This window comes from Chaetodon trifascialis, chromosome 4, assembly GCF_039877785.1.
Source record: "Chaetodon trifascialis isolate fChaTrf1 chromosome 4, fChaTrf1.hap1, whole genome shotgun sequence".
NCBI lineage: Eukaryota > Metazoa > Chordata > Actinopteri > Chaetodontiformes > Chaetodontidae > Chaetodon > Chaetodon trifascialis.
In genome coordinates, this window is record NC_092059.1 from 13169941 (window position 1) to 13195441 (window position 25501).

Below are 25501 nucleotides of genomic sequence, written 5' to 3' on the forward strand. Positions count from 1 at the left end.
TAAAGCTGCACTGATCATTTTTGTTAAAATGCGACATTAAGAGAAAGCTAGCTGCTTTGCCTTTTGACAGGCAACAGACATGAGAGTGTGCAGACACCTCACCTTTCATGATTTCTGGGTAATGATGTTTATATTGTCAGTTGTTCCTCGTTGCCATCTGGAGCTGCCAGTGTGAGAAGTTGCCGAGTGCACCTTTAATTCGCACACTCTGTTTAGTGGTAACTGAACTGAGTACAGCATATACTATTAGTTGTCCAGATGGTGGCACGCTGTAATACTTTATTACTCAACTACATGTAATGAGCAGCTGCAAGGTAAGAAAAAGGTTTGCATGCGAAACATATGGCGAACTCGTGAAATCATGGATTTTCTTTATTTAGAAGAGGTTATACAAAAGAAGTGCGAATTGATCGTCACGCATTGTTATTCAGTGAGGAAAAGAAAGACAGGCTCCACGACTGAGTTAATCTATGATGTAGATGCAGGCCTGGATATACTGTAAAAGCTGAACAACACATTATAGTGGCATTATAAGAGTTGCACACCCAAATAAAACTGTCCTTAAAACAGCTATAACCAGTACTTTCATACTAACAATGTATCAAAAGCAGTGATGAGCCTGCAGCTCCTCTCAGCTTCAGGGAGCTTCATAGTGAGTTTGAGCTCAATGTTCAGCTGTCTCGTCACCACATTTACCATTTTGATTCACTCTCACACACATTTCTGCCAAAGCAGAGGTGAAAAAACCTCACTGCACACTACTTGTTCAGGACCAAACAGCAGAGACACAGTTGAGCACTAGCTGGTGAAGACAGCGCAGCATTTAGCTGCTAAACAGCCTCATATTTCCCTCAGGAGATGGTGGAGACCAAAAACAGAGCTAAAAGAGAGTGAATATTGGACTTACATGGCAGGTGATCATAAGAAGGACTCCAAAAATGTATGACAATGTTACTCTGTAACTGTTGATGTGTAAATCAGCAGATGTTTGCTAACAAGACATAACATACTGACTTAAAAAGAGGTGATATGTCAATGTGTTCACAACTTGTTTCCACTGCCCCCTAATGGTCAAAAGGATCAGTTACTGCAGGTCAAAGAGGACCATTTACTCTAACTGCTGTGCATGAGTTTGAATAACAAAAAACTGTTGTGTCACACGATCCAGACTTGTTCACTGATTGATTCTCAACATGCACGGTCGATCCCAGACTTATCACACTCCAATTTACACTAAACACCAGCTTAAAGTTACCCTTTCACCTTCATGTCTTTGTCTTAAAATTAAGTGATAATCAACTCAGCTGTTCACAAGCAAGAATGAGGCGACATTTTGTTTCACACAGTGTCCCAACATTTTTGGAATCAGGGTTGTAAGTCCTTCCCTCCTTCACTCTCCTGTTTGAAGTAAAATGTCTGTTGCTTAGCTTCTGTGTCTGTGCGCCTGATGAGGGCTTTAAGAGGCCACTTAGGGACCAGATTCTTTTCCAGTTAGGGCAGAGTGGTTCAGATCTTTTGTCCCACGAGCACTTCTGCTGGGCTTAAACCAGCAGAACACTAACAGTAATATGGTAGAATTCACTACTGTAGATAAGCAAATGTACATGGTATGATAACCGTTAGCTGTCTGCTGTGGTTGTAAGCTGGTGCAAGATTTCCAAGCAATGTGAGTTCTAGTCTGATCTCAAAATGTTGCGCTTGCCTTGAAACTCACATGTCCGTGGCAGAGGTGGAGGGTGGAGGGGCTCCTTGTGATTTCTACGCTTGTTTGTTTGGCAGGAGTGGCAGGTTTCTGCTATAAATTCAATATTGATATATTTTAGGCGACAACACTGTTTCCTTTGCCGGTTTTCTTTATTTTGACAGGCTGCCCGTCATGTATGCGCTCTAACATTTCCTGTCTCACTGATTGTGAATGACACAGTGACAGCTTCGTGCGATAAGGCCCTCGTGTTCTGACAGTGAGTCTTTCAGCGTCTAATAGTCTTTTGCACTGTGATGTCGTCCACCTTTAATCAGCTTCAGCACACTTTGCAGCCGCTCATCCATCTGCATAGAAGACCTTATCATGTGTAGTCTGTGCTGTGACATCGGCCAACTGCGACAGCATTTACATGACGAGCAAAGTCTGTCTCTGTGGTGCTGTCTCTGTCCATTAATCTGCTGCATGACAATACATCAGCAATGAGCTGTGTTTCCTGGCTCGTATACTGTTTTGGCAATGAACTGCGTCAGCACCACGTCCATACAGATAATTAGTGGCACAAGATTGTTGATCAGCCAGCATTTATCAATGCATTTTCTGAAATCTAAGCAAGTGTTTTTGGTGCCTAAACGTAACTAAACTGTGACCATTTCACAACGTTAACCACGGGTCAGAAAGGCTTTCTGGAAAACAGGCTTTAACAACAAGCACCCTTCTGCGAGGCGAATGAAAAAACGTCTGTATTTGATGACCTGGGAATGAGAATGGTTGAATTTCTGCATCTGTCAGTCTCCTGGACCAATATGGAACTAGCTTTCAGCTTTCTCTGTGCATCTGAAGAAGGATGTCCCCAATCCTGTAACTGTCCGCGACTCCTAAGATATATGTTTGCCTCTGTGGGTCACAGTGAGCCAACTCTGGTGATGTGATGAGGGCTTCTTTCAGTCATTGGACTCTTGTCGCTTTGGCTGATCCCACTTTCAGACCTGTTCCTGTTAAAAAGTTGGGTATGCATTTGCTCATGTTTGGTCGCTTTAGCTTGTGGACATTTGTGGGCTCCTGTCGCTCCTTGATGTCCACTTTCAATTCTGAACCTAACTCCTACACTCATTTGTTCTGTCCAATGCTCTGCAGTGCCATGATTTCCCTTACTTCGGCTTTGGCTTTGGCTTTGGCAGCTGCGAGGTCTCCTCAGTAGTACTGACCTCACTAGACTCTGACTTGGAGAAAAACTTTTTCTCTCCCTGAAGCCCTTTTTCCCCTCTTTTCCTACACTCAGATTCTAATGCTAGGTGTTTGGCTGGGGCTTCATACTTACGATACATCCTTTGCTTGCCATATTGTCTGCATTGCAGTTTCCAAGGTAAGGTCAGATATAAGCTGTAAGTGCATGGAGAGCTCTTCTTCCAGTCTGTCTTGTGTTCGTTAATCTTATCCCCACAGTTCTCAGTCAGCTCATAGTGCTCTGACGAAGGTTTGGGCTTTTTACCTCCTGGCTTCTGCACTTTCTGTTGGAGGCAACCTCTCGAGTTTTTCATCGGTATGAAGTATTCATTGCATTCAGCACCGTGTCGTAGTCATCCTCTTTCTCCCCTCTTCCAAAGATGAATGTCCGGAAAATATCTTCCTGACGTTGCAGCTGTCCTGTACCAGTCAGTCAGTAATCTCTGTCTCTAGACCGTTCAGGGTTGAACTTTTCCGGTGCACTGAACTTCAGGTGTCTCTCAGAACACTTCTGACACCATGTCAGATAAACTGCAGGTCAACACAACATTTGTACTCGGAACATGTGGTTTTATTAACTCGACAACATCTCAACATGAGCGGAATATGAGCTGCTCTCAACCAACCACGCTGACCCATGTACAGTTAGCTGCAGCACTGCCACTAATTCTAACTGATCACTGTGTTTGTTTATTTATTTATTACCATTCATTTAGTTCTCTGCTTTGCATCTGGGGGTGTTTTACCCCTCTGGACAGGCCATGAATCCTACATTAATGTGAATTATACATAATGGAAGGTAATGAGTTGGTTTGTGCTGAACTGTGAAGACGCCTGGTGGGATTGGAAAACTGGACGCTGGACAGATGATGGAACATTTCTTTCCTTTTTGCAAATTTGTTCAAAAGTTCTAATATAATTTCTGATACTTCTTTTACTGCATATAGACATATGAAAAATTGTGTTTGTTAACAGGCAGCTGATGTTGATGGTATTTTTTTAATACAGGGTCATTTGTTCTAGTTCCCCTACATCATTACCTGGAAACTATATGAGTGGCATACAGTAATTGTGGTTATATAATTGTTTCTCCCACTTATTGGACACCTTGGAGCAACAACTAATTTGTTCATTACATTGAGATAACACACTCTTTCACATAACTTGTGGTGTACATAGTTTGCTTTTAGCATTTAATTTGGAAATGGAACAGTATGTTGCATGAAAATATGACTAACGGAGGCAAATAAACATGTTTCAATAACTGAAATCCACAGAAATTTGTCAAAATATGGTTGATGTAAAATGAAGTAAAATTAAAGATACTGACAAATATTTTAAATGAACTTGTTTTGTGTTGTTAACAGGACACAAAGGAACAAGATATGCTGTGTAACTACAGATGGATAGGTCAATAGATATTATAGATATTGATTCAATCTGGTATAAACGGCATGCCCATTTTGAACATTTTCTGTGCGTGTGTCTGTACATGCTCTTAAGTGTGAGGGAAATGTTTTTGCGATCCTTGTGGAGTACGTCAGCACCGGAGGAGGCACCAGAGGGCCGGGTCAGAGGGAGTAGTTGGCAAACAGGAAAGAGGAGCGCACTATAAGAAGGGGCTGAACCCCGAGGAGCGTCAAAACATTTAAGCCACAGCCGGGAGAGGAGGAGAGGGAGACCGAGGCGACGTGAGAGGAGAGATACGTGGAAGACAGTAATGCGTTCAGGATGAAGACTTAAACCGCGGTGATTTTATTCCTGCACGGACCGCACGGCTGCCGCTTTTAATACCTGAAAACGGTACTTGTCACAATCCAGCGTCGGCACACTGTGAGGGGAAGGAAAAGTGCGTTCCGACGTCGCACTCCTCTTGCGCCCGGCGCGCCTCGGTGTCACCGCGCAGAGACATCCTGGATGAGCACAAAGTGTCAGCTTCAGCACCTGAGGAGAGGACAGCTCCGCTCTGCGTGCTCCCCCGGACCTCCTGTCCGCAAACTCTGCTGCGGCTCTTCATATCAACACTTCCAGTCTGACAGTCAGCTTCACAAGTCTGGAAGAAGTCTAAAGATCCGCTGACGGAGAGATCCGCGACTGACTGTGGGCTCAATATGTACCAGGGGCATTTACAGGTAAGGAGGCAGCCTCCTCTGGTTGGTCTTTGTCCATGAAAAGGGACCGTTTTAGTTGTGATGGAGCAGATGAACTGATGGGAACGGGGCGCACTTCTACACGCATCCGAGTTCTTGTCAAGGGCATTTTTTACGCAAGGGATAATCACGGTTATTCCGAGGCAAGTAGAGATTTCTGCCATCAACTAACTGACAGCAGAGACATGTATGTTGTTTTTAAGAATGGGAAAGAAATACGCTCATTCTCGCCGAGGGACGTTTGCTCAGATCAATTACAGCTGAAAAGGCAGCGGAGCTTTTGGGTTTTAGACAAAAATGTTTAAATTGACGAGAAGGGATGCCCTTGAAACTATAAATGCTCACAATAACATGCATCATTTCCAGTATTCATTGCGAAAACATAGAGAAAGAAGCGCTGTAGTGCGCCTCCTGCACGTGCAGGTGCATGACAAATGTAAACAGGAGGTAAGCCCATTCGGTTTAGACAGGGCAGCCTTGACGCTGGGAGCTGCAAATTATTAGTTTTTTCACATGCATGCTTATGCTCACGTGACGTCATTCAACCTGACGTCAGTTTTCATACAGCAAACTACAGTACTAACAACACACCACACTGAAACTCAAGTCAGGCACCAACAATTGAGGAGAGGGCACAAAACGATCAAAACATGTTGGAATAATGAAGAGCTCGATCAGGCCTCAGCTATTTTCCTCCTGTGGAAACCAGAGGAAACCAGTAACTGCTCCCCAGAGCGCCCAACATGGCACGTTTGATCACTGTCATGTCAACACAATGAGCTCAAAACAATGATCCTTCCTCAGTGGTAAATGACAGCCTCATAAGAGTTTAGATGCACGGATTGAAACGAATACCGTTGTTTGATAGAGACACTTCAGCTCCCAGACAGTTGATTATGTAATGAAAGACCACTCCTGACTCAGTACTCGGCAGCATTAAAGACCAGAATTTAATATTTTATGATATATTACTCAAGCAGCCGTATTCATTGAAAATGCATGAAAAGGCAGTGAGCAGCTCTTGTCTGGGGTGTGTTTGTTCAGGGTCAATGAAAAGCCTGTGATACTGAGTTATGGTATGTAAAAGACATAAAATCAAATCTTCAGTCAGTTTTCCTTGTTCCATTCCATGATGTTCCAGTTATCTCACACTTTATATGTTCCTCATTACATGCATGCGAGTCATTACACTGTGCCTTGTTTTGATCGTAACTGAAACACGACACTGCCGTTACATGAGGCTAATTTAGCAGCAAATGTCCAGTGAATGCAGCACAGACGCTCTATCTGTCACTATCTTCCGCCTTGGCGCTCGCCTCTGTAAACAATGCATTCATGTCGGTGTTGAAAACACTTTCTCCTGTAAGTCAAGTGTGCGTGCATGTGTGTGTGTGTGAAATTAGAGCTACCTGAGTTCGTGAGTAATACAGCCAGACCTGTGTCACATAATGATGTACTCCCTGTGTGGGGAACGGGTGCGGTTTGTTATACAGCTACAGACAAAATTTCCCAAACTTTGTGGCAGTGACTGATCACCATGGGGCTCTTTCTTTTTTGGGGGATGTGCAAAAGTTGTATTTTGAGAAGACAAATTTAAGCGACGGTGCATGCTTTCAGAACAAGGGGATTCTTGAAATGAGTCACGAAATGTGAGCTTTGTCTCATCTTGCATGCATTTTATTCAAGTCTCAGGATGTATTCCTCTCAAATGTAGTAAAACTTGACACGAATGTTGGATATGTTCCTAAAATCTTTCATTTTTACATAATATACTGTGTCTGAATGCAGGCTTGGGGCAGAAATCATTGAGAGTCTCATAGCTTTGAATTTTAAGTGAAGCTCATACTGCACACGCTTCTTGATGTAAGTGCGATGCAGCGTCAGTCAGTCGCTCATGATCAGAGCTATCAGATTTCCTTCCTCATAGTAGATACACTTGTGAGTCCTTCTTTATTACACAATTGTCAGTCAGCGAGATCTGTCAGCTTATGGTGCTGCAGCTCAGGCAGGTTGGCTGTGAGAACAAGATAAGGCGGGCCCATTTTCGCCCTCTTTTTTTCCATTGTGACTTCATTTGTTGACCTTCTCATTTCTCTGTGACCTGGTGCATCGCTAAATGTGGGTTGATGTGGCAGTAAAATCCATGGAGCGAAAGGCTTTTGCATAATTGCTGTGGATCTGCACACGATGACGCAATATTGGGTGGATCAAATACCTTGGCATGAGTTTTTAAGAACAGCGCCAAGTCTTGTCCTTGTGGTCTGCATGTGCAGCTCTGGCTCTGTAGGGTAATATCTGAGTTTGGCATGACCGTTGCTGCTTGGCATAAATAAAATGCTGGACTCAGTTTTTCTCATCACGCTTTTTGCATCATAAATGTGTGTGGACGACGGTTTTGTCAGCACTCTCCAGACATTTGCGTGTTATTCCCCATTTGTGAGCAGAGGATCACCTTACTGTATCAAGTGTTGGAGAAGGCTGATGCAGTTAAAGAAAGCAATTTAGAGGTGTGGATGTCAGCCTCACTGCTCTATCTGCTGCGAGGCGAGCTGATTCAGCACGGCTGCTCATCTTTATCAAACAAAACGCCAGAAGAGATGTTGTCCCAGTCAACATTTATTTTCACTTTGATTTACTCCATATAAGACCTTGACAGCGTTTCCATCCCCTCTCTCTCAGATGGCACGTTCCCATAACGCTTTGACATTATACATTGAATTGTAATTGCTGTAGTGGCTTCCCTACTTCGGTATTCATGTTTACAGTGAATCTAATTACCGGAGTGTTTGTACAGTGTGTATAAAATACAATCTGACTTAATGGAAGTGGTGCTCCAAGGCCTTTGGATATTTGCTCTGTTAAGCACAACATGATTACATAATTTGATTACCATATTCCAAGCCCCCCGGGATAAAACTTGGATGGATGCTATCGTTGATCAGAAGTAGATCAAGTCTTTTAAAATCTCACTTGCTCATTCGATCTTTTCATTTGGTTAATTTGTTTATACAGTTTAGCTTGTCCGGTGAAAGATGACTTGTTTAGAGGTTGTCCTCCAGCACTCTGCGAGAGCAAACAGGCCACCGATATGATACAAAAATGGCTGAGAATCAGTTTTCTTCATTTGCATTTCTTGTTTTCTGTTCTGTTTTGGTGGTGTGGATATTTGTGGCAACCTAGTGCACGTCTTTGTGGGGTTTTTTTCCTCCTCACTGTAGCCGGGACTTGTCAGAAACTTTCCCTCAAGGGACGAAAGCCCCGACAGATTCTTGGTACTGGATTGACACTGACACTGATACTGACACATTAAAATGCAGTCAATTAGCATAATCAGATGTGTTTCATGAAATGCAAAATAACACGTTACAAGCCCTGATGGTTTAAAATATTCCAATCAGAGCTAAAAGGAAAATTAAGCAGCATTTAATGCAGGCAAACCTCTTGAAGAGATGTTGTAGAATAAAGCAATCGATTAAATCAGTAAGTTGACACAAAATTCGAGAGCATCACAACACCAGCGGGAGGCTGTGCAGACGTGCACTGCACCTCACAATACAGGCTCTCATCAATCAAAGCTGCACAGTCCATCAGTCCATCACGCTCGTGAGTGCTGACCTCTGCTTTAAGTCTTCTGAAGCTCCTCTTTTTATTCTGCTGCACTCAGGCTTTCGGCCAGGCATCTCCCACAGCCGTGGTGGTCAGCCGCCGGCATGGCAAAGGGGTCCTGAAAGCATTTTCCACAGAGGCTGTTTTAAAGTCTCCTTGATTTAATGAACCATGGTCTTGATTAAGAGTCATTTAATAGGCTTGACTATTTCAGGAGCCTGGATAATGAGTGAAATCAGGTGGTATCCGGCTGGAACAAAAGCTCCACAGACAGTGCTGCTCTCCTTGTTGGAGACATGTGGTAGGGCAAGAAACTAAATGTCTACAAGAAACGGTGCCCAAAGCTGTCCAGGCTCTGTATTTTCTCGGGAAATTGTGAGAAATAATAATGCAAGGCAGAGAAAGAAATTTCAACTCCAAAGGATAATTAGAGGCAGAGGAGCCAAATAGAAACAGGCCATTGTTTGACAGTGGAGTTGAAATGCAGTGCAGGTGAATATTTTTGTCTTCATCTTTAACAGCTTGGGTTTAACCCAGTCAAGCGAGCCGCTGCTTAGATTTTGATGCGCGTCTATCTGTGCTGTTACGGTACCGGTGCTTGGAGCCACCAAATAAAAATGACTTATACAGTATTAGTCATTATGACTATATTAGATAAGTGCTTATTATATTGCATATTATGAAATAGTAGTGGCACGGTGGGGCAGCAGGTAGTTGCCTCACAGCAAGGAGGTCGCTGGTTCGATCCCCAGACGGGGCCTTTCTGTGTGAAGTTTGCATGTCCTTCCCGTGCATGTGTGGGTTCTCTCCGGGTACTCCGGCTTCCTCCCACAGACCAAAAACATGCTCATTAGGTTAATTGGTGACTCTAAATTGCGTGTGAGTGTGAGCGTGAATGGTTGTTTGTCTTGTGTGTTGCCCTGCGATCGACTGGCGACCGGTCCAGGGTGTACCCCGCCTCTCCCGTTGACAGCTGGGATAGGCTCCAGCCCCCCCGCAACCCTGAAAGGGATAAGCGGCATAGAAAATGGATGGATTATGAAATAGTTCTATTATACATCATTATTATGGGAAATTTGTTTTTATTTGTTTTTCAGTTTAATTATATTTGAAGTTCAGACAAATCCACTGTTAAAACGTTTTTTTCTTTCAGTTCAGTAAATGCACAAAGTTTCCAAAGTCAATCGGTAATCGTGTTAAATAATCGTGATCTCATTATTTGCCAAAATAATCCATTATTTGAGTAGAATTATCTAACTGATATAATCACACTGATTTTCTGGCAGGTTTCACAGCTGAAGTTCGGTTTGACCTTCACAACATGCCTCCAGCGGGACTGTGGTATTGACAAGAGGTGGCAGTTATGGCGGCGTTTAGCATCATTTACATTCAGATGCAATCCAGAGCATCGTGGTTAGCAGCTCTGGAAAGCCCGGCTCCATGTTTTTCACACACCATCACACGAACTGTTGCTTTCAGAAATTTAGTTTGAAAGCGGCCTTCATGTTACTCTCTCCCCCTCCGTTTTTTTTTTTTTTTTTGGGGGGGGGGGGGGGGGTTACAGGCATTTCAGTGCGTAGTTCACAAGTGTGGCATTATTTTATGGTGCTGTGTTTTTCAAAAATCCACTGCTCAGCCAAATGCACAATCCCATCTTATATGAACAGAACGTCCCTCTGTGCTCACAAATAAAGAAACAAATGTTAGAAAAGACACAGTCAAGTTTGCTGAGGAGGCCAGATAAACAACCTAAACGATTTGCATTGTGTCATTGAGCTCACCGAGGCAGCTGGCATCCTTTCCTCAGTCACTGGTGACAGTGGGGGGGCAAACTGGGAATCTCCTCTTCTCCCTGGTTGGGTAGTTAAGGGTTTATAGCCGCCCTAAGCAGGTTGTGGAGCTCGTAAAGCGGACTAGAGGGAGACTAAGAGGGATTCGAGCATACATCAGCAGCAGATGTGCTATAAGCTGATTGAGGAGACAGAGGTTGTTGTTGTTCTTGTCCACAAAGAATGGGAATTCGGTCATTTTCACTGTCGTCTGCGCTCTGCTAACACCCACCCACCCATCCTATGGAATAATTACAAATGTGAACATTAGGGACAGATGTGGGTGTGAATGATGAAGAGGCATACAATAATATGATGGTGCTCACTGTCACTTTATTTTATGTTCATATTTATTTTCTGTACGTTATAACAAACAGTATATCAACTTTCTAATCTGTCCCTCAGTCATAATTTCACGTGATGAGTTCCTGCTGTCTGACTGGGATGCAATAGGGACCTCCTGGCCTCCATCATACATTGTGTTACAGGTCATTATAGTCAAAGTCAAAACATAAAGTGAAGCATTTAATCCTTAAAATGAAAAGAAAATATTTCTAGCTATAATTTCAGCATTATAATGTTATAATCTTCATAATTTATGAATTACAGAGTGCTCTGCTATTGCCTCATTATTCCCAATATCAATCTATGATTTAAGCCAGAAGCCTCAAATGTAATTGCTTATTAAAAACCTTGGACTGGATATCGTCTGATCGCTGAGGCTCTCCTAAGGGTTACTGCAATTCAATGGAGAAGGAAGGTCTTTACATACTTGACAGAACAAGTGTATTCTGTTATTGATTATTATGCCTTGAGCCAGATTATAGATTTTCTCTGACTGCCATTCATCACTTTGACTGACAGACTAACAGAAGAAACCCTCACAATTACAAATATATATTCAAGATTGTTGTTTTATTGGTGTCTTAAGAGTTTAAATCAGTTGTTTTCTCTATTATTGATATTATACTGACATGGGTTTAAGGGTTAAGGGTTTGAAGGTTTAACGTGTTTGTGCGAGAGACAAGATGTGAAATTTAATGTCACGTTGATTTAAACATACCTGTATGAATATTGCTGAATTTTCGTAGGTAGAAACACCAACCATAAATGTGGCACATTGGGGAACAATATCAACATTTCTGATTTAACAAACCAACATCACACCTCACACCACACTCCTGATGATAGTGCTAATTGGGAAGAGTGGAATTTTGTTGGAAACAAACACAGAAGGGAATTTTAAACTATTTGTTTTGTATGAAAGCGTGTAAAATGTGCTTTTTTCAGTATGTCCAAGGCCACAATACAACATTTACTTTTCAACAGATTTGAATAGGATGGACCACATTGTACAAATATCTCAATATTCGATGAGTTGATATTTTGGAGGTACAGAAGCCAGCAAATGTTTTAAAAAGTTGAAGCAACGCCTGAACCTAAATGTCATCGGGGGGGTGAAATATAAAGATAAAATGAAAATGACAAATGTCAACGTTGTCTGGCTTTCAACTTTCTTCAACCTGTTTTAATGTCTATATCCTGACATGTTTTGTGAATAGCTGTCTTTATAATGTAAAATAATCAATTACAATACAGTAATCATTGTATAATAATATGCATTAATTATAATACACATGCATCTTTATATGAATTCATTAAAAAGACCATCTCCTAGAAAGTCTGCCCTCCTGGTGTGCTGAGATACGTCAATCTTGAATCCCTCATTATTCCTGTAATTAAAGCTATGGCTGTTGTTAAAGTTGCATATAAAGGCATTAACATGGTCCAGTGTTCTACATTAATGTTAACTCACTGATAAATGTGTAAAGAAGCCTTCGTTGTTTGCTGTTTGTGCTGCTCGAGTCATATTCTGTGACAGAGTTCTCCTCCGAAGATGCAAGACATGCACAGTGGAGCACAGCTGGAGAACGCTCTCTGGAAATCTGTAGTGCTTATTATGCAAACATAACTTTCAGGTTGTATGTAAAAGTGGTCTATCAAACTGTTATAGAGGGTATGACTTTACACTCAATAACATTTACATTTTCTGTAAGACTGGTTGTTAGGTGCAACTCGCACGTCATTTCAACCCACGAAAGGTTGCGCTCCAGACCTGCTGTCAACCCCCGGGTCGATGAAACGTTTCGGGAACTTTGAGGGATTGTGGGAGATGGATTGCGGTGCAGCTGTGCAGCGTCTTTGCAACTAGACACTGTCATGCCTGCATGAAAGATGAATCATGGCGTCACGCTGTATGTCAGACATGTGTTGCTTATTTTATGCCGTTGTTTTGACAGAAAGGGTGACAGAGGATAACTGTAATAGCAGCACACCACAGACACACACACTAAATGTCAGCACACTGTTGGCAGCTTTCTCAAACAAGAAGTTTGTGACTGAGAAGAGATAAAGCACCCAAATTCACAGCTCCACATCACTCTCTCTGCTGGTAGATTTCCTCTGGGCGTCTTTCTGCTCTGAGTGTGTTAACACGGCAGCCCTCGCAACCCCACATGGAGAGTCCCCAGAGCTACTGTACAAAGCCACATTCTTCCTCTCACAAAAGTAGGACAAGCCTCGGCATCTTTGTTACTGGGAGCAGAAGGCTGTGCAGAAGAATGGGTAGCCCATCCATCTCTCTCGCCTAACCCATTCATAACAGTCTTTCTCCAACTGGGAATTAATTTGCTCCAGAAACCAGGCGTCTCAGCGCCGGAGCGGAGGGAGCATGTGTTTGGTCCTCTGGGGGGATGTGAGCTATCATGGATGAGAGCTGTTGATAAACAAATATGCACGTCACCATGGCAGATGTGAGCCTAGATATTTAAAGGGACTGCCCAGTGATGAATGAGTGCAGCTCCGCCTCTGTACATCTACAAAATACGCAGATTGTGCTCTACGTCTGACTCACACGCTGGTACTGATTCCATTGATCGGTTTCCTCTTGAACTGAACTTTTATGCTGCTTCCATGACTCCTAACAGCAATAATTAAAAATCAATAGCAGTTAATCTGCCTATAATCTTCTCATTGAGTCTATTTAATGAAAACATTTAGCCTATTAACTGTCAGTGAAGTACTCAGATGTGTTTATTTATCCAAACAACAGACCCCAAAGATACCGAATTTACAAAGATATTAAAGATAGAAGAGCTCCAAATTTTCACATTTGAAAAGGAAATTGGCATCATTAGCCATGCTAACAGCATGGCTCTAGGATGGCCACTTTGGTCCAGGATTGAATATCTCAACAACTATAAACTGGTTTGCCATGAATCATGTTCCCCAGAGGATGAATACCACTGTCTTCCTCTGACCTTTCCTCTGACACACAGGTTTTCTCACGCTGAGAGCCCCCCTCAGACAAATTACAGTCAACTGCAGTTCATCACATTATTTGACATTTGGCTTTCGATCCCACCAAAGGTTTTTGGCTGTGAGGTTTGCATTGTTTTCGCAATTTGAAGTACCTTACATGCTTTCATGAGCTACTTGTGCAACTGCTGACGTGTTGATGAGCTGGGAAAATCAGTGGGCCAGAATAACTAACTCCCTGCTGTTTTCACAGAACCATTTTGCACCTTTCTATTACAATTATGCAATTATACAATTATGCCCACCTGAGGAGGCACGCCTCAGTTTGAAAGCCTATGTTCAAAATATGGTTTACATCAGAAGGCTGACATTTTGGGGGAAATCCTGTGGGATTACCATCAAACAGGAGTCAATTCCACTACTTATCACATGACAGGGACAGAAAACACGTCATCAGGAGTGAAAATCCACTCCAGTGTCACCAACTGCTTTTCATTTTTGGTTTTTGGTGAAATGTCTTGACAGAAAATGGCCGATCACAGTGAAATTCGGGTTGGATATTGATGGTTGCCACAGGATTAATTATTTTAGTGAGATTTTCATTTTTTCATCCAGCTGCATAATCAGGTCAGGTCAGATCATACTTTAATGATCAAAGACATACAGCGTCAGGTGTACTTTCATTCAGTGATAATTAGCAAATGTTAGCATGCGAATACAGTCAGTGGTGAACATGGTAAATATGACACCTGCTAACTGCTAACGCTGTCACTGTGAGCATGTTAGCATGCTGACATTAGCTAAAAACACTGCCGTGCCAAAGTATGTGGACTCAATCAGACGCATGGACGCACACATGCACACACAGTTTACTTTTCTAGCACACGCAAAGTCGATGCACTTGTGTTCTAATAATCAAATTATTGCTAATCATTTACGCTCTAAATAAAAATATTTAGAGGGGTTTTTGAGAGCTTAAAAGCTTCTTGAACCATGTTCACTAAACGGTCAACTTCACGTCATTTCTGCTGCCTATCACTCCAATTTCAGAGACATGACTCAATTGAGAGTTAATTTTTTAAAGCTCATGCAATCAATACAGTTTGAACAAACTGGTGCGTGTTGTGTTTGGCTCTCTCTTTGTGCTTTTAACGATATAGAAGCTGAGAATGGATAGAGAGGACAGATTCACACATGAAAGTGAGGTATATCCAAAGGCGGTTCATACGTAGGGAACACACGAAACAACACTCTCGTCTTCATCGTGGCTCGTTCCCATCTCTGTTTTTGCTGGGAGAATGTGTTTTTACGCCTGGGGGAAGAGATACTCATCTTCTGATTTGCAGACTCCCGACATCCTGCCTCTGGATTTGAACCTAGCAACCCTATCTTCACCCCCAGCCCTGCACAATAGCTCTTCCTCTCTGAGACAGTGATCTTGTTTTGTCAGATAATTGGAGGAGAACGCTCCGCAAATAAACAAAGGCTGCATATTATCACAGTAATTAGTGTGTACCCACAAATATCAATTACCTCCCTCTCATGATCACCACTAATGACAATTTCAACACTCTCCGTCAGAGCCCTGTACTTACAACTGAGCGCTACCCGGCAGTTTACAGCAGGGGAAAGCAAGCAGTTTGCAGAGAAGTCAAAATAATGAAACGTAAACTGAAGCTGCTCTAATTTCCCTTAAACTAATTTCAAGAGCTTTTTGCCGCATGAACCAATAATTTGTCTGTCTCTTGTGTAAGGCTGGAGTGGAAATAGGAATCTTTGATGTTATTTGTACTCACTGAACGACAGATGAAGTGTGGAGGATAATGATACTGTGGCTGGAAAAAGTGGCAATTTAACATTTTTTGCAAAGACAGACAAAATGTGAATCTGTTTAGTGTTTTGAGGTGGATGGATTTACAGCAGTGATGCCTCTAAGTGAAGACAGGGGAAATAAAAGAGCCAAGAGGAAAGGTCAAATTATACCACTTTCCTTCAGTTGCTCCCTCTCACATCCAGCCTATGTGTATTTCAGTATCTATGCAACATAACTTTCTGTATGAGTTTGCCTGTTGGAAGCGGATGAGGGTGCCTTGCATTTCTATAAATACCTATGAGACGTGCAGTTAATGAATTCCCTGGCAGAAGCTGAGGGCTGGGCTGCAGAGCGGAGCACAGAGAGGAGCTGGGTGTACAGATGGGATGTATGCAGAGTTCAAGGGTACACCAGCTGAGAGGTCTAAAGGCAGCGAGGTTTCGTTAGCAGAGCAGGGCCGACTCCTCGCCTGCAGCAGTCCCGCAGGCCTCAATCTGAATCTGACTGCATGTGCAGCTCAGCTCACGCCTGTATGTGTGCAGGTAAAAGCCTACAGTGTGCGTTTGTGTTTCCCAGATGCACAAAAAATACCTGCATGCTATTGTGTGCATGCGTGCATCTGTATGCCCCTGAGCATACGGGGTGGGTTCACATAAGTGTATATAATGAGGCAGGACATGGATGTGTGATTCATATTTCTCCACATGACAGGGGCTGTAGGAGTGTGCCAGCGAAGAGGTTGAAGAGGTTGAAGCCCCCCCCCCCCCCCCCCCCCCAACTTCTCAGAGAGTGAACAATGCCTTTTGTTAGCCAAGTAAACGATCATACACACATGTCCATTGACGATGCAACCGTCAGATCTTTCTCCTGGAGTTTTACCACTTAAAAGTTTTATGTTTTATATGGACGTAAATATGTTTCTTGCAGCTTCTAACATAAGTGTCTGATTTGATTGGTGTTGATTAATAGGTTTTCTGGTGTGCAGAACCTGTTTTTGCAGATGTGAACGCTCTCAACTATTCCAGTCTGGGACATGTGTTGCATTAGCTGGAAATATAAAATAAAATCACAAGTCACAGGACTGAACCAACTGAACGGTGTGGACGTGAATTACTCGTGTTGTTGTTGTGAGGCACAGCCTGAAACAATTTTCAAATATATTCAAATACACTGGACATGCAAATGCAAGGCCAGGTCATATATTGCTTCTTCATTACCATCAGGAATCTTTTGTAGAATCAGAGCAGTGAAAGGTGAGACCCACTTCAATATCTCAACAGCCAGTCTCATAAATTGAGGTTTTCTTTACTTTCACATTATACTGTATGCATACACTGTTGTGATCAGGGATGTGAGGATGTGAATAAAGGTACAAGCTGTACTTTTGTTCATATGAGAAGAGTTGTGTGACGTTTATGTTGTTTATGTATGACAGGCTTTGATTTTGATGGACTCAAAGTTGGAAATTGTTGTGATTAGAGGCTCAAAAAGATGAAAACACAAATGATCAACCCGCAGCCCCCAGGCCCCTTCCATGATGCATGCTGTATTTTTCTGTACAAGCTCTGTTCATGTGATACATAAAAGCCTGTCAGTGATATTCAGACTTACTATATGAAACAGCACTAACAATAAGTCACCATTACTCACATCTCTACAATGTTAAAGATCTACTGATCTTTACAACAGCAAAGTCAGAATAAAAGCTCCATCATATCTCACTGATAACAAATCAAAAATGTCAGTAAAATAAATATTATTCCTGACATCAAAATTCAGAGTTAGATTCAGAAAGAATGAAGAACTCAGACATCCGTCAGTGTCAGTCCCTCCTCCTGTCCTCTGTCGTCCTCCCTCTGCCGCCAACGTGATTCACTGCCTGCAGGCACCGCTGGCAGAGGGCTGGAGGGGCTGCAGTCTCAGCTGGGAGCTAATTTACAAGACTTTGGCAAATTTTAAGATACATGTCAAACTAAGCTAAACTTGCGAAGGTTTTGTTGCACTTATAGTAACAAGCTTAGTTGTCATTGAGTAAAACTTTCTTTTTTGCTTCACTTGTGTCCACCTCTCCGCTCTGCTGTCCGGTAAAGTCTTGGCCCGTCCTGCCTTGCCTCTGATTTGCTTGTACTTGTTGTCTTTGTCGGTTGGGTTGGTCAGGTTTAGGCAGAGTGATCTTGATCAGGTTAAGAATATAAGGGTAAGTCAGAGGTAGAGTAGAGCAGGTCATGCCTTCACCATCCTGGGAAAAAAACTAAATATAGGTGAAGCAGATTCTGGACTAGACTTGTTTTTTTTTTTTGTAAATCTGCACAATTAAGGTGGAGAATTTTGCCCAAAGGTTACAAATTTCCACCCCTGCATTTATTTCATAATTCTGAATTCTTATGTTTCTTGTGTTTCTTATTCTGCGAAACTCCTCTGTTAGAAGACATGATTTGATTCTCCACCTGCTGAAGTTCTTCGATGTGTAATTAGCGACATATCTCAGTGACAAAGTCCAGAGAACGGCACGGGCATGAAAACTGAGAGCGTAGCCAAAGACCTGATCGACCCAGACCCGTACAGCCAAAGCTGACACCTGACCGCAGCCTGACCACACCTGATATGCAAGGATGGGATGACTTTTGTTATAATTAAAAAATAGGTAGCTTTACTGGCAACCTTTTTATCACCATTTGAAGACGTGCACTTGAGCTGTTGTCCTATGAGTTTCATACCCATGTGGAGAGTGAGCGAGGGGTTTGAAGAAGGGGAGAAACAATGGGACTGTATTTTCAGGAGGAGGAGATAAACACATATTTCAATATGATGTGACATTTTAGTTATTTGGGAACAAGACAGAGTGCCTATGTTGATAGCAAAGACAGGAAGACGCAATGTAAACATAGCAGTAAAGCAAAGGGCCATCTTACTACATGTCCTGTTTAAAAACACACCTATTCCTTTCTACAGCCCTCATCTCTTGTGGCAAGATGAATGTTGTTCCATTGTATCATCCAATTCATTCCTCTCTCAGAGTAATCCATCACTGACAGAGGCAGTGAGAGCGTAGGTGTCTCTGCCTGTCTGTGACAGTGTCTGTATCTGAGGAAAGAGGCCTGTGTGTCAGTTAAAGGGCTGCTGACTATGGGAACATCTCGTTCAAGTAATATAGACACAAGAGTTTGTTGCTATTTCAGGCTGTTTAAGTTTTCCATCTGTGTGTGTGTGTGTGTGTGTGTGTGTGTGTGTGTGTGTGTGTGTGTGTGTGTGTGTGTGTGTGTGTGTGTGTGGTCTGTGTCGGATCACCACACACTCTTACAGAAAGGAATTAGATTGATAATGTCTCCTATGTGACAGTATGTAGGGCTTCAGAAACAGTTTATACAGTAAATAATGTCAAATCTTGGTTTCTCACTTTTTCAAGCTGTCAGCACAGTGGACCTTATTCCCTCAGGGACCATTTTGTCGAGACTGGTTTGAAATGTTGTGAGCAAAATGTCTCAAAATGCAAGTAGGCAATGTTCTACAAGCATTAAAACTATCATTCACTCGCAGATATTTCCCAAGACTGGTCACATGCTTCAGCTTGCTGTGTAGTTTCATACTCCTTGCCAGTGTGCTTCACATTCAGACTAGTTTTTTCACACCAGACGAGAACAATCTGCATGTAAATATGAGTTTTTTCATGTTGTTATCTTTACTGATTTGTTCATAAGACATCTTTGAACATTCATAGCCGTGTCTGAGCCATGCCAGATGCCATAAAACACAGTGCATGATTCTTTAGTTGCACTATTCACCAAAAACGCGAGCATTTTCAATGAACACCTTCTTTTCACATGTTCATACACAACACTGGTCATAGGGGCACCTCTGTAAACATGTAAAGACACTGTACTGTCAGGGCTAGAGGTCTGCTCTCCTCACCTCTCACAGTACAGCTGTTTGTGTTTTCGCCTACAAGGGTCTGATGGCGACTGTTCAGAGTGAGTGCAGCATGAAGCAAGCTGAAAAAAAGGCTCAGTTATCCTTCTTTCCTGCAACAAACATCATCTCTCCCACTGCAAATCTTTTGCTCTCCACAGTCACCGCTCTCTATCACAGTCAGTGAAACAAACACGGTGACTGCAGGGAACAGTCTCATATTCAGTTATGAAACAAGGCGGGCCTTCATTGCTCATATCACAAAGTGAATGAAATAATGTAAAAGCGGTTGCTGTGGGGAATGTAATTATGCACAATGCAGCTGAATCATGTACAATGCATCAATCAGGTGTTGCAGCAAAATCCAACGCAGAGCCGTAAATCCAAACATCGCCACAGGTATCTATGTCGGGACGCCGACACCAGTTCACACATCAGGTGCTAGTGAGGCTTTAATGCTTAATGCAGCTCCATCCAAATTAAAAGGAACAAACTATAGTACATTGTCATTAAAGAAAGGGTATTGCTTAAATCTAATGCACGTATTCCCATCTGGGAGCTTCCCAGTATAACCACTGTCCTCTGCTGTTGGTCACAGTGCAGGTCTACTGGTCCAGATGGGAGTAGTTCGTCACTCAGGTTCACCTTGATGAGGGTGTTTTTGGAGGTGGAGGGAACTTTACAAAGGCATAGTTCATGACTTTTCCCAGCCAGTCCAGAGGATGGAACCAGTGACTTTCTGATGAAAACAAAACGTCCTCTCGCATTAAAAGAAGCAGATGCTAAAGTGCCATGATGCTCCATTACGAGTTTAATGAACTCAAAAGTGTGTGTCTGTGTGCGCTCTCAGGTGGATGGCAGCATACACAGAGGGCCAGACTTACAAAGAAACTGTGATGCACAATTTGCTTTGATTGAAAGATATTTAATTTGGCCAACTCCACTGAAGAAGAACTTTGACTGATACTCAAAATATTACCCATATAATTCTGATGTTCTAATCTTTAGCAAATGTCTAATTAGCGGCTCAGGTGAACTGCTAAGACAAGTCAAAGATGCATCCTGTATCTCAACCAGAGGGGGAGAGAGAGAGAGACGGAGCAGGTGGAGGTGGAGACGGTGTTGATACGGATGTTAATGGTGAGATAAATGCAGCCAAACATTCAGTTAAATGTCTTCAGAAAACAAAGTTTAGTTGCAGTCTGTGGTGATTTTACAGTTCATTGCTATATATTTAAAGCATGTTTATTTCTGCCTCTGCAGCCTTCCTTGTGGCTCCTGTACAGTCAATCCCATCTGTGCTGTTTACGTCTGCTTTTCACAGACGGGCAATTTTCATCACAAAACTGTCACAAATAGCATGCAAATCCAGCATGTCCAACATGTCCTCTTATTTTCGCGATTTTCCCTTAAATTCATATGAAATAAGGAGGCAGGCGCACCTTGCAGACACTCGTACAAACTCTGACTCCAGCCTGGTGGGGGCTGGGGCACACATCAAAAGCCTTAATAAATACAGCCCACAGTGTTTAATCCTGTTAAATTTCCTGTTAACTCTTTAATTAGATGTTAATTTGTTGTTTAATTGTCAGTTAATTTTTGGCATTAAGAGTAGGAGGATGTTCCAGTTAATTCAAAGTTTAATAACACGTTTCCTCGTTCCTGAAAAGGTCATTTTTTTAAGTAGTTACCTGTAACATCATCGCCATCCCATTTTCAGCACCCTACATGTGTGAAATTCAGTAAAATGTCTTTAAAGACAGAACACATTTGAGGGCACAGGAGAGATGAATTATTCTCATATAAAACATTTTATTCATGATATTTTACACCATTGTTTTGACACTGATACAAAATTAAATGAACATTTTTATTTCACAGAGACTTTCAGTACTACTTAGTTGGTTTGTAATGTTATGCTAACATTGCTAACATGGACATTTAGTTCTGTGGTGTGTGAAGCAAATCTGATTTGTTGACGAATTTTAGGATTTACAAACACAGCCAATATTGCACAGATCAAAATCTGTCCAACTGTCAAAAGTTCTGCAGATGCTGACATGTTCTTAAAACACAGATCTGTTCCTGGAAAGCATCCTCCTGCTGCTGCACCTCGCCTTAAGGCCCTGCACTGAAAACGACATGGCTCAATCATGTAGGTGAGGGAAAAAATGCACCAGTGCACGCTATGGGCTGCACTCTGCCTGTCTGTGTGTGGATGGAAAGAAACTTCCACTAACGACCATGAATCACAATTTGCTTTTATTTCTGGTCGGCTGAAAACTCCAATGTGTTTCACCTCAGTGGATGATTACCTTTGACTGTCATCTATTACTGTGTATGTGTTTAAACACTGTATCATGGGGCTGAAAATCTGTTACATGCATTTTTCCAATTCATCAAAGGAAGCGCAGCAAGATTTACTCAAGTTCATTTAGAGTTGAGGCAAGACTAAAAAAGATTTATCTTGTTCCAGTTTAGAAAAGATAAGCAAGCTGTTGAGATAAGAGTTGCATGTACGTGGTACTTAAAGCATCCCAGCAGCCAGTGGAGCGTTTTCTCAGGCTTGGCACTGTTGTTTGTTTCCAGCTCTACAAGAGAAGAATCCATACTGTCCAATGAAAGGTCAAAGAAAAGGCTTGGGCTCAATTGGGTGCCGTCAGGCAGTGAAACATGGCTCTACTGAATAAATTCAAAATGACTTTCCTAAAAAACTACTCTCAAGTGGCCTTTAACCACAGGCAGTGCATCTCACTCTGTTAATTTCATCTGTAACCTCATTTTAAATTTAAGGCAATGACCACATCATCTAGTGGTGCTGCTGGAGAAAGAGAAATGCCTCAAATTAAGAGAGAAAAGCAGCTGTCTCCTATCACATCATCGTCGCCATAAGGAGACATGCCCAACCTTGAGCAAAGACCACTCACGAGCGTAACCTTTCTACTTTCAACATTTCTCTATACTTACCGCTCTCGCTCACCTTGCCCAACCTCAACAACACTATCACGTCAATTAAAGCCTATCCTCCAGCTATCATATACCCCAGGGTAGTTAGACAGGCTGCCACAGAAAAGGTCAGTCACAGCTTTAACAATGGTGCAGACAGAAATAAAGACACAGAATATAGAAGAGTGTTGTTGTTGAGGATTATAGGAGGATCTGGCACAAAACAACAGCAGGTCAGACCACTACTTATTTACGGCTTTACAAAGTTTTGGGAGATTATCATAAAGGATGCTTGGATTTGGTTTTGTCTGCCTTCCAGTGATTGCCACAGCTTAAAGTAAAGTCAGATATGAGCAACTTAAACGTGATTAAGCTCAGGCAGCTTGTTTGGGTTTGGATGAGGTTTTGGGCTAAATGGCGAAAAAATCAATGTCATTAGTTGCTTCAGAAAACAATTATTTTCACTATTGATAATCCCATTGCAATGTCCCAGGACAATTGTGAAGTCTTTACAAAGCCAAAAGATATTAAGTGTACTTCAAAAGAGCACAAAGACGTGGTGCCCCGGTAGCTCACATGGTGCAGCTCGTGCTATGTATGGAGGCTGAGTCCCGGGTACGTTTCCCGGGCCCTTTGGTGCATGTCATCCTCTCTCTCTCTCCTCTGCCTCTCTGATCTCTCACCAGCTGTCACTGTCATGATAACGCAGACATGCCCAAAAACACACACAAAGAGAACCAGCAGATATTAACATTTGAGTGAATTCTTTACATTTTTTGTACACAAGACTAAAAGTCTACAGCCATGCTGGCGGCTCTATGAGGCTGTACTGTGACACATAATGTAAACATTAGCATGCTAACATGCTCACAATGACAATGTTAACATGCTGATGTTTGCAAGGAACATTCACAAGCTTAGTGTGTTGGTGTGGTAACATCTGCTAATTAGCAGCAGACATTAAGCACAGCTGAGGTGATGATATGCAGTATTTTCATAGAAAGGTTTTGTGCATCATTGACCTGATGATGGCACTGGAAGAAAAGTTAGGGGAAATTCAATTCAATGACGAGACATTTCGATTCTTGTTGAAGGGAATGCATTCAGTCATCTGCCACCCTGACGTCCATACTTCCATCTGCATTATTCATTCGGTGTTTCCTCTTGTCACTTCTTGTGCACAGATCTGTAAATTTTATTTGAAGATGCTGCTCATTTCTTAAAATTTGAAAATCCTGCGCATTTTTTAATCCTAATCTGCCCTAATAATGAAATCCATGCAAGGATATTGCCTCTTACATCCATGAGAGACAGCAGTGAATGTATAGTGTAAATTTAAAATAGAAAGATAAAGATAATAGTAAAAACACCAACAGGCTCTGGCTCCATCAGCCCTGTTAGAGCACTATCATATAGCATCAGCCTTTTTTTTTTTTTTTTTTTCATCTAATGTTAATCAGTCTGTTGTGCTCTACGGAGGGTGTGTTCATGCTTTGAAGAGCGAGATAATGCGTGGTATTTTCACCGCGCTGTTGGCAGCCTCTTTTATGGGAGCCGGCTTTAACTCCAGTAACAGACTGAGACTGTAAGAGAGAAATCATTTATTTGAACTATCAGGGACGAGATGCTTGCCTCTTCACAGCGTGATCGTTATCACAGTTTGTTCCTCTCTGCATTCATTTGCTGTGCAAAGTTTTCAAAAGGTGGCCAGACAGAGCAGGCATGGAAACTCTCCATTCTGGCAGAGGGTAAGAGACGGTAACACACTAAGCTGTATGACGTGATTACGTGCGCCTCACAGCCCCTTGTGTAATCAGCACCGCTGCCCACATCTAATCTTGTGTGAAGAGCGCCCTCCCCATCCCCACATCACCACACCACCGACACACATACATACACACACGCAAGCATCAGCCCGTTCTATGACCAGTAAAGGAATTGTCCTTTGATGATGAACCCCTCAGCAAGTTGATTTGAGCTGGAAGTCTGATATTTATATGAGGAAAGCTAAAACAGCAGCATCCGTCCCTCATCAGAAATAACAGCTTGAGTCTACTTGAGTGACCGCACATAAGAGAATCATACTTCTTTTCTGCATTGATGAAGGCGGCTTTTCACACTGATTGGTAGGTCATGTGATGTTTGCAGTCTGTTATTATCTGAGTCTTTTGTTGATGTTTAAGGGTCCAAAGACAGATCGAGCAGGTCTCCTGACTTTGGCCGATGAAGTGATGGCACCAACGACTCGCTGACAAAAACGAAAAAGTCGAAAGAGCTGCTTTGGTGTTCGAGTTTTAAAAATAGGAACCTAAACTGGTCACACACCTGGAGGCTATTGTGAAATCTGAGATCTCCCGGTCGATGCTCGGGCACAAAGCCAGCCTCTGCTCCAAACTTGTGGATGTTGTGCTGAGGAATCCCTGCTTTGTGTCCTCGGTGAATACCTGTTTCCATGTAGAAAACATCCTCCTCACTCTGATACCTTTCCTGCAAGCACCTAATGATTACAGATTACCAAGTGAACTCATGTGTTTGGTTGAAGGACATCCTTTGACTCAAAATACTGTAACTGCTTCTCCTGTTATGTTCCTCATCTGTTTTAGCAACCAAAGAGGAAGGACTTGGAATAGCAAGTTGACAATATCTCTCCTTTGTACAGAGCTATGAATGATACGGCATGCCAATGTTATGCTCTTATCAAGAACTCTTTATTTTACCGTATAAGCACGTCACCGCGGCATAATCTGGCATGGAAGGACATCTGTTGTAGTGGGGACTGTGTGCGTATTTGCCAAAGGGTGAGATCATAATAGATTAGCCTAATTACATGTGATGCTAATGGGCTGCCTCGTCCTGATTCATTGTTTGATGATGAATGAAACTAGGCACTGTCTTGGCTTGCTGGTGTGACTGGCTGCTGCTTAGTGTTAAGAGGAGTAAGTGTTAAAGAGAAACATCTCAAGGGAAAAGACAAAAAGGCACACAGTGTCTAAATCTGCTTTAA

The 25501-nt window shown here is 42.3% G+C and overlaps 1 protein-coding gene across 2 annotated transcripts in view; it reads left to right on the plus strand.

Moving 5' to 3' along the window:
- Nucleotides 1-4537: 4537 nt before the first annotated feature.
- pex5la (peroxisomal biogenesis factor 5-like a) overlaps nt 4538-25501 on the plus strand; it is a 90703-nt gene continuing 69739 nt past the window's right edge. Inside the window, exon 1 of one of the 2 annotated variants that reach the window (XM_070960884.1) lies at nt 4538-5061. In XM_070960884.1, the coding sequence (XP_070816985.1) occupies nt 5041-5061 (21 nt within the window). In that variant the 5' untranslated portion in view covers nt 4538-5040. The remainder of the gene's footprint in view (nt 5062-25501) is intronic. The other variant, XM_070960885.1, reaches the window with a different exon arrangement.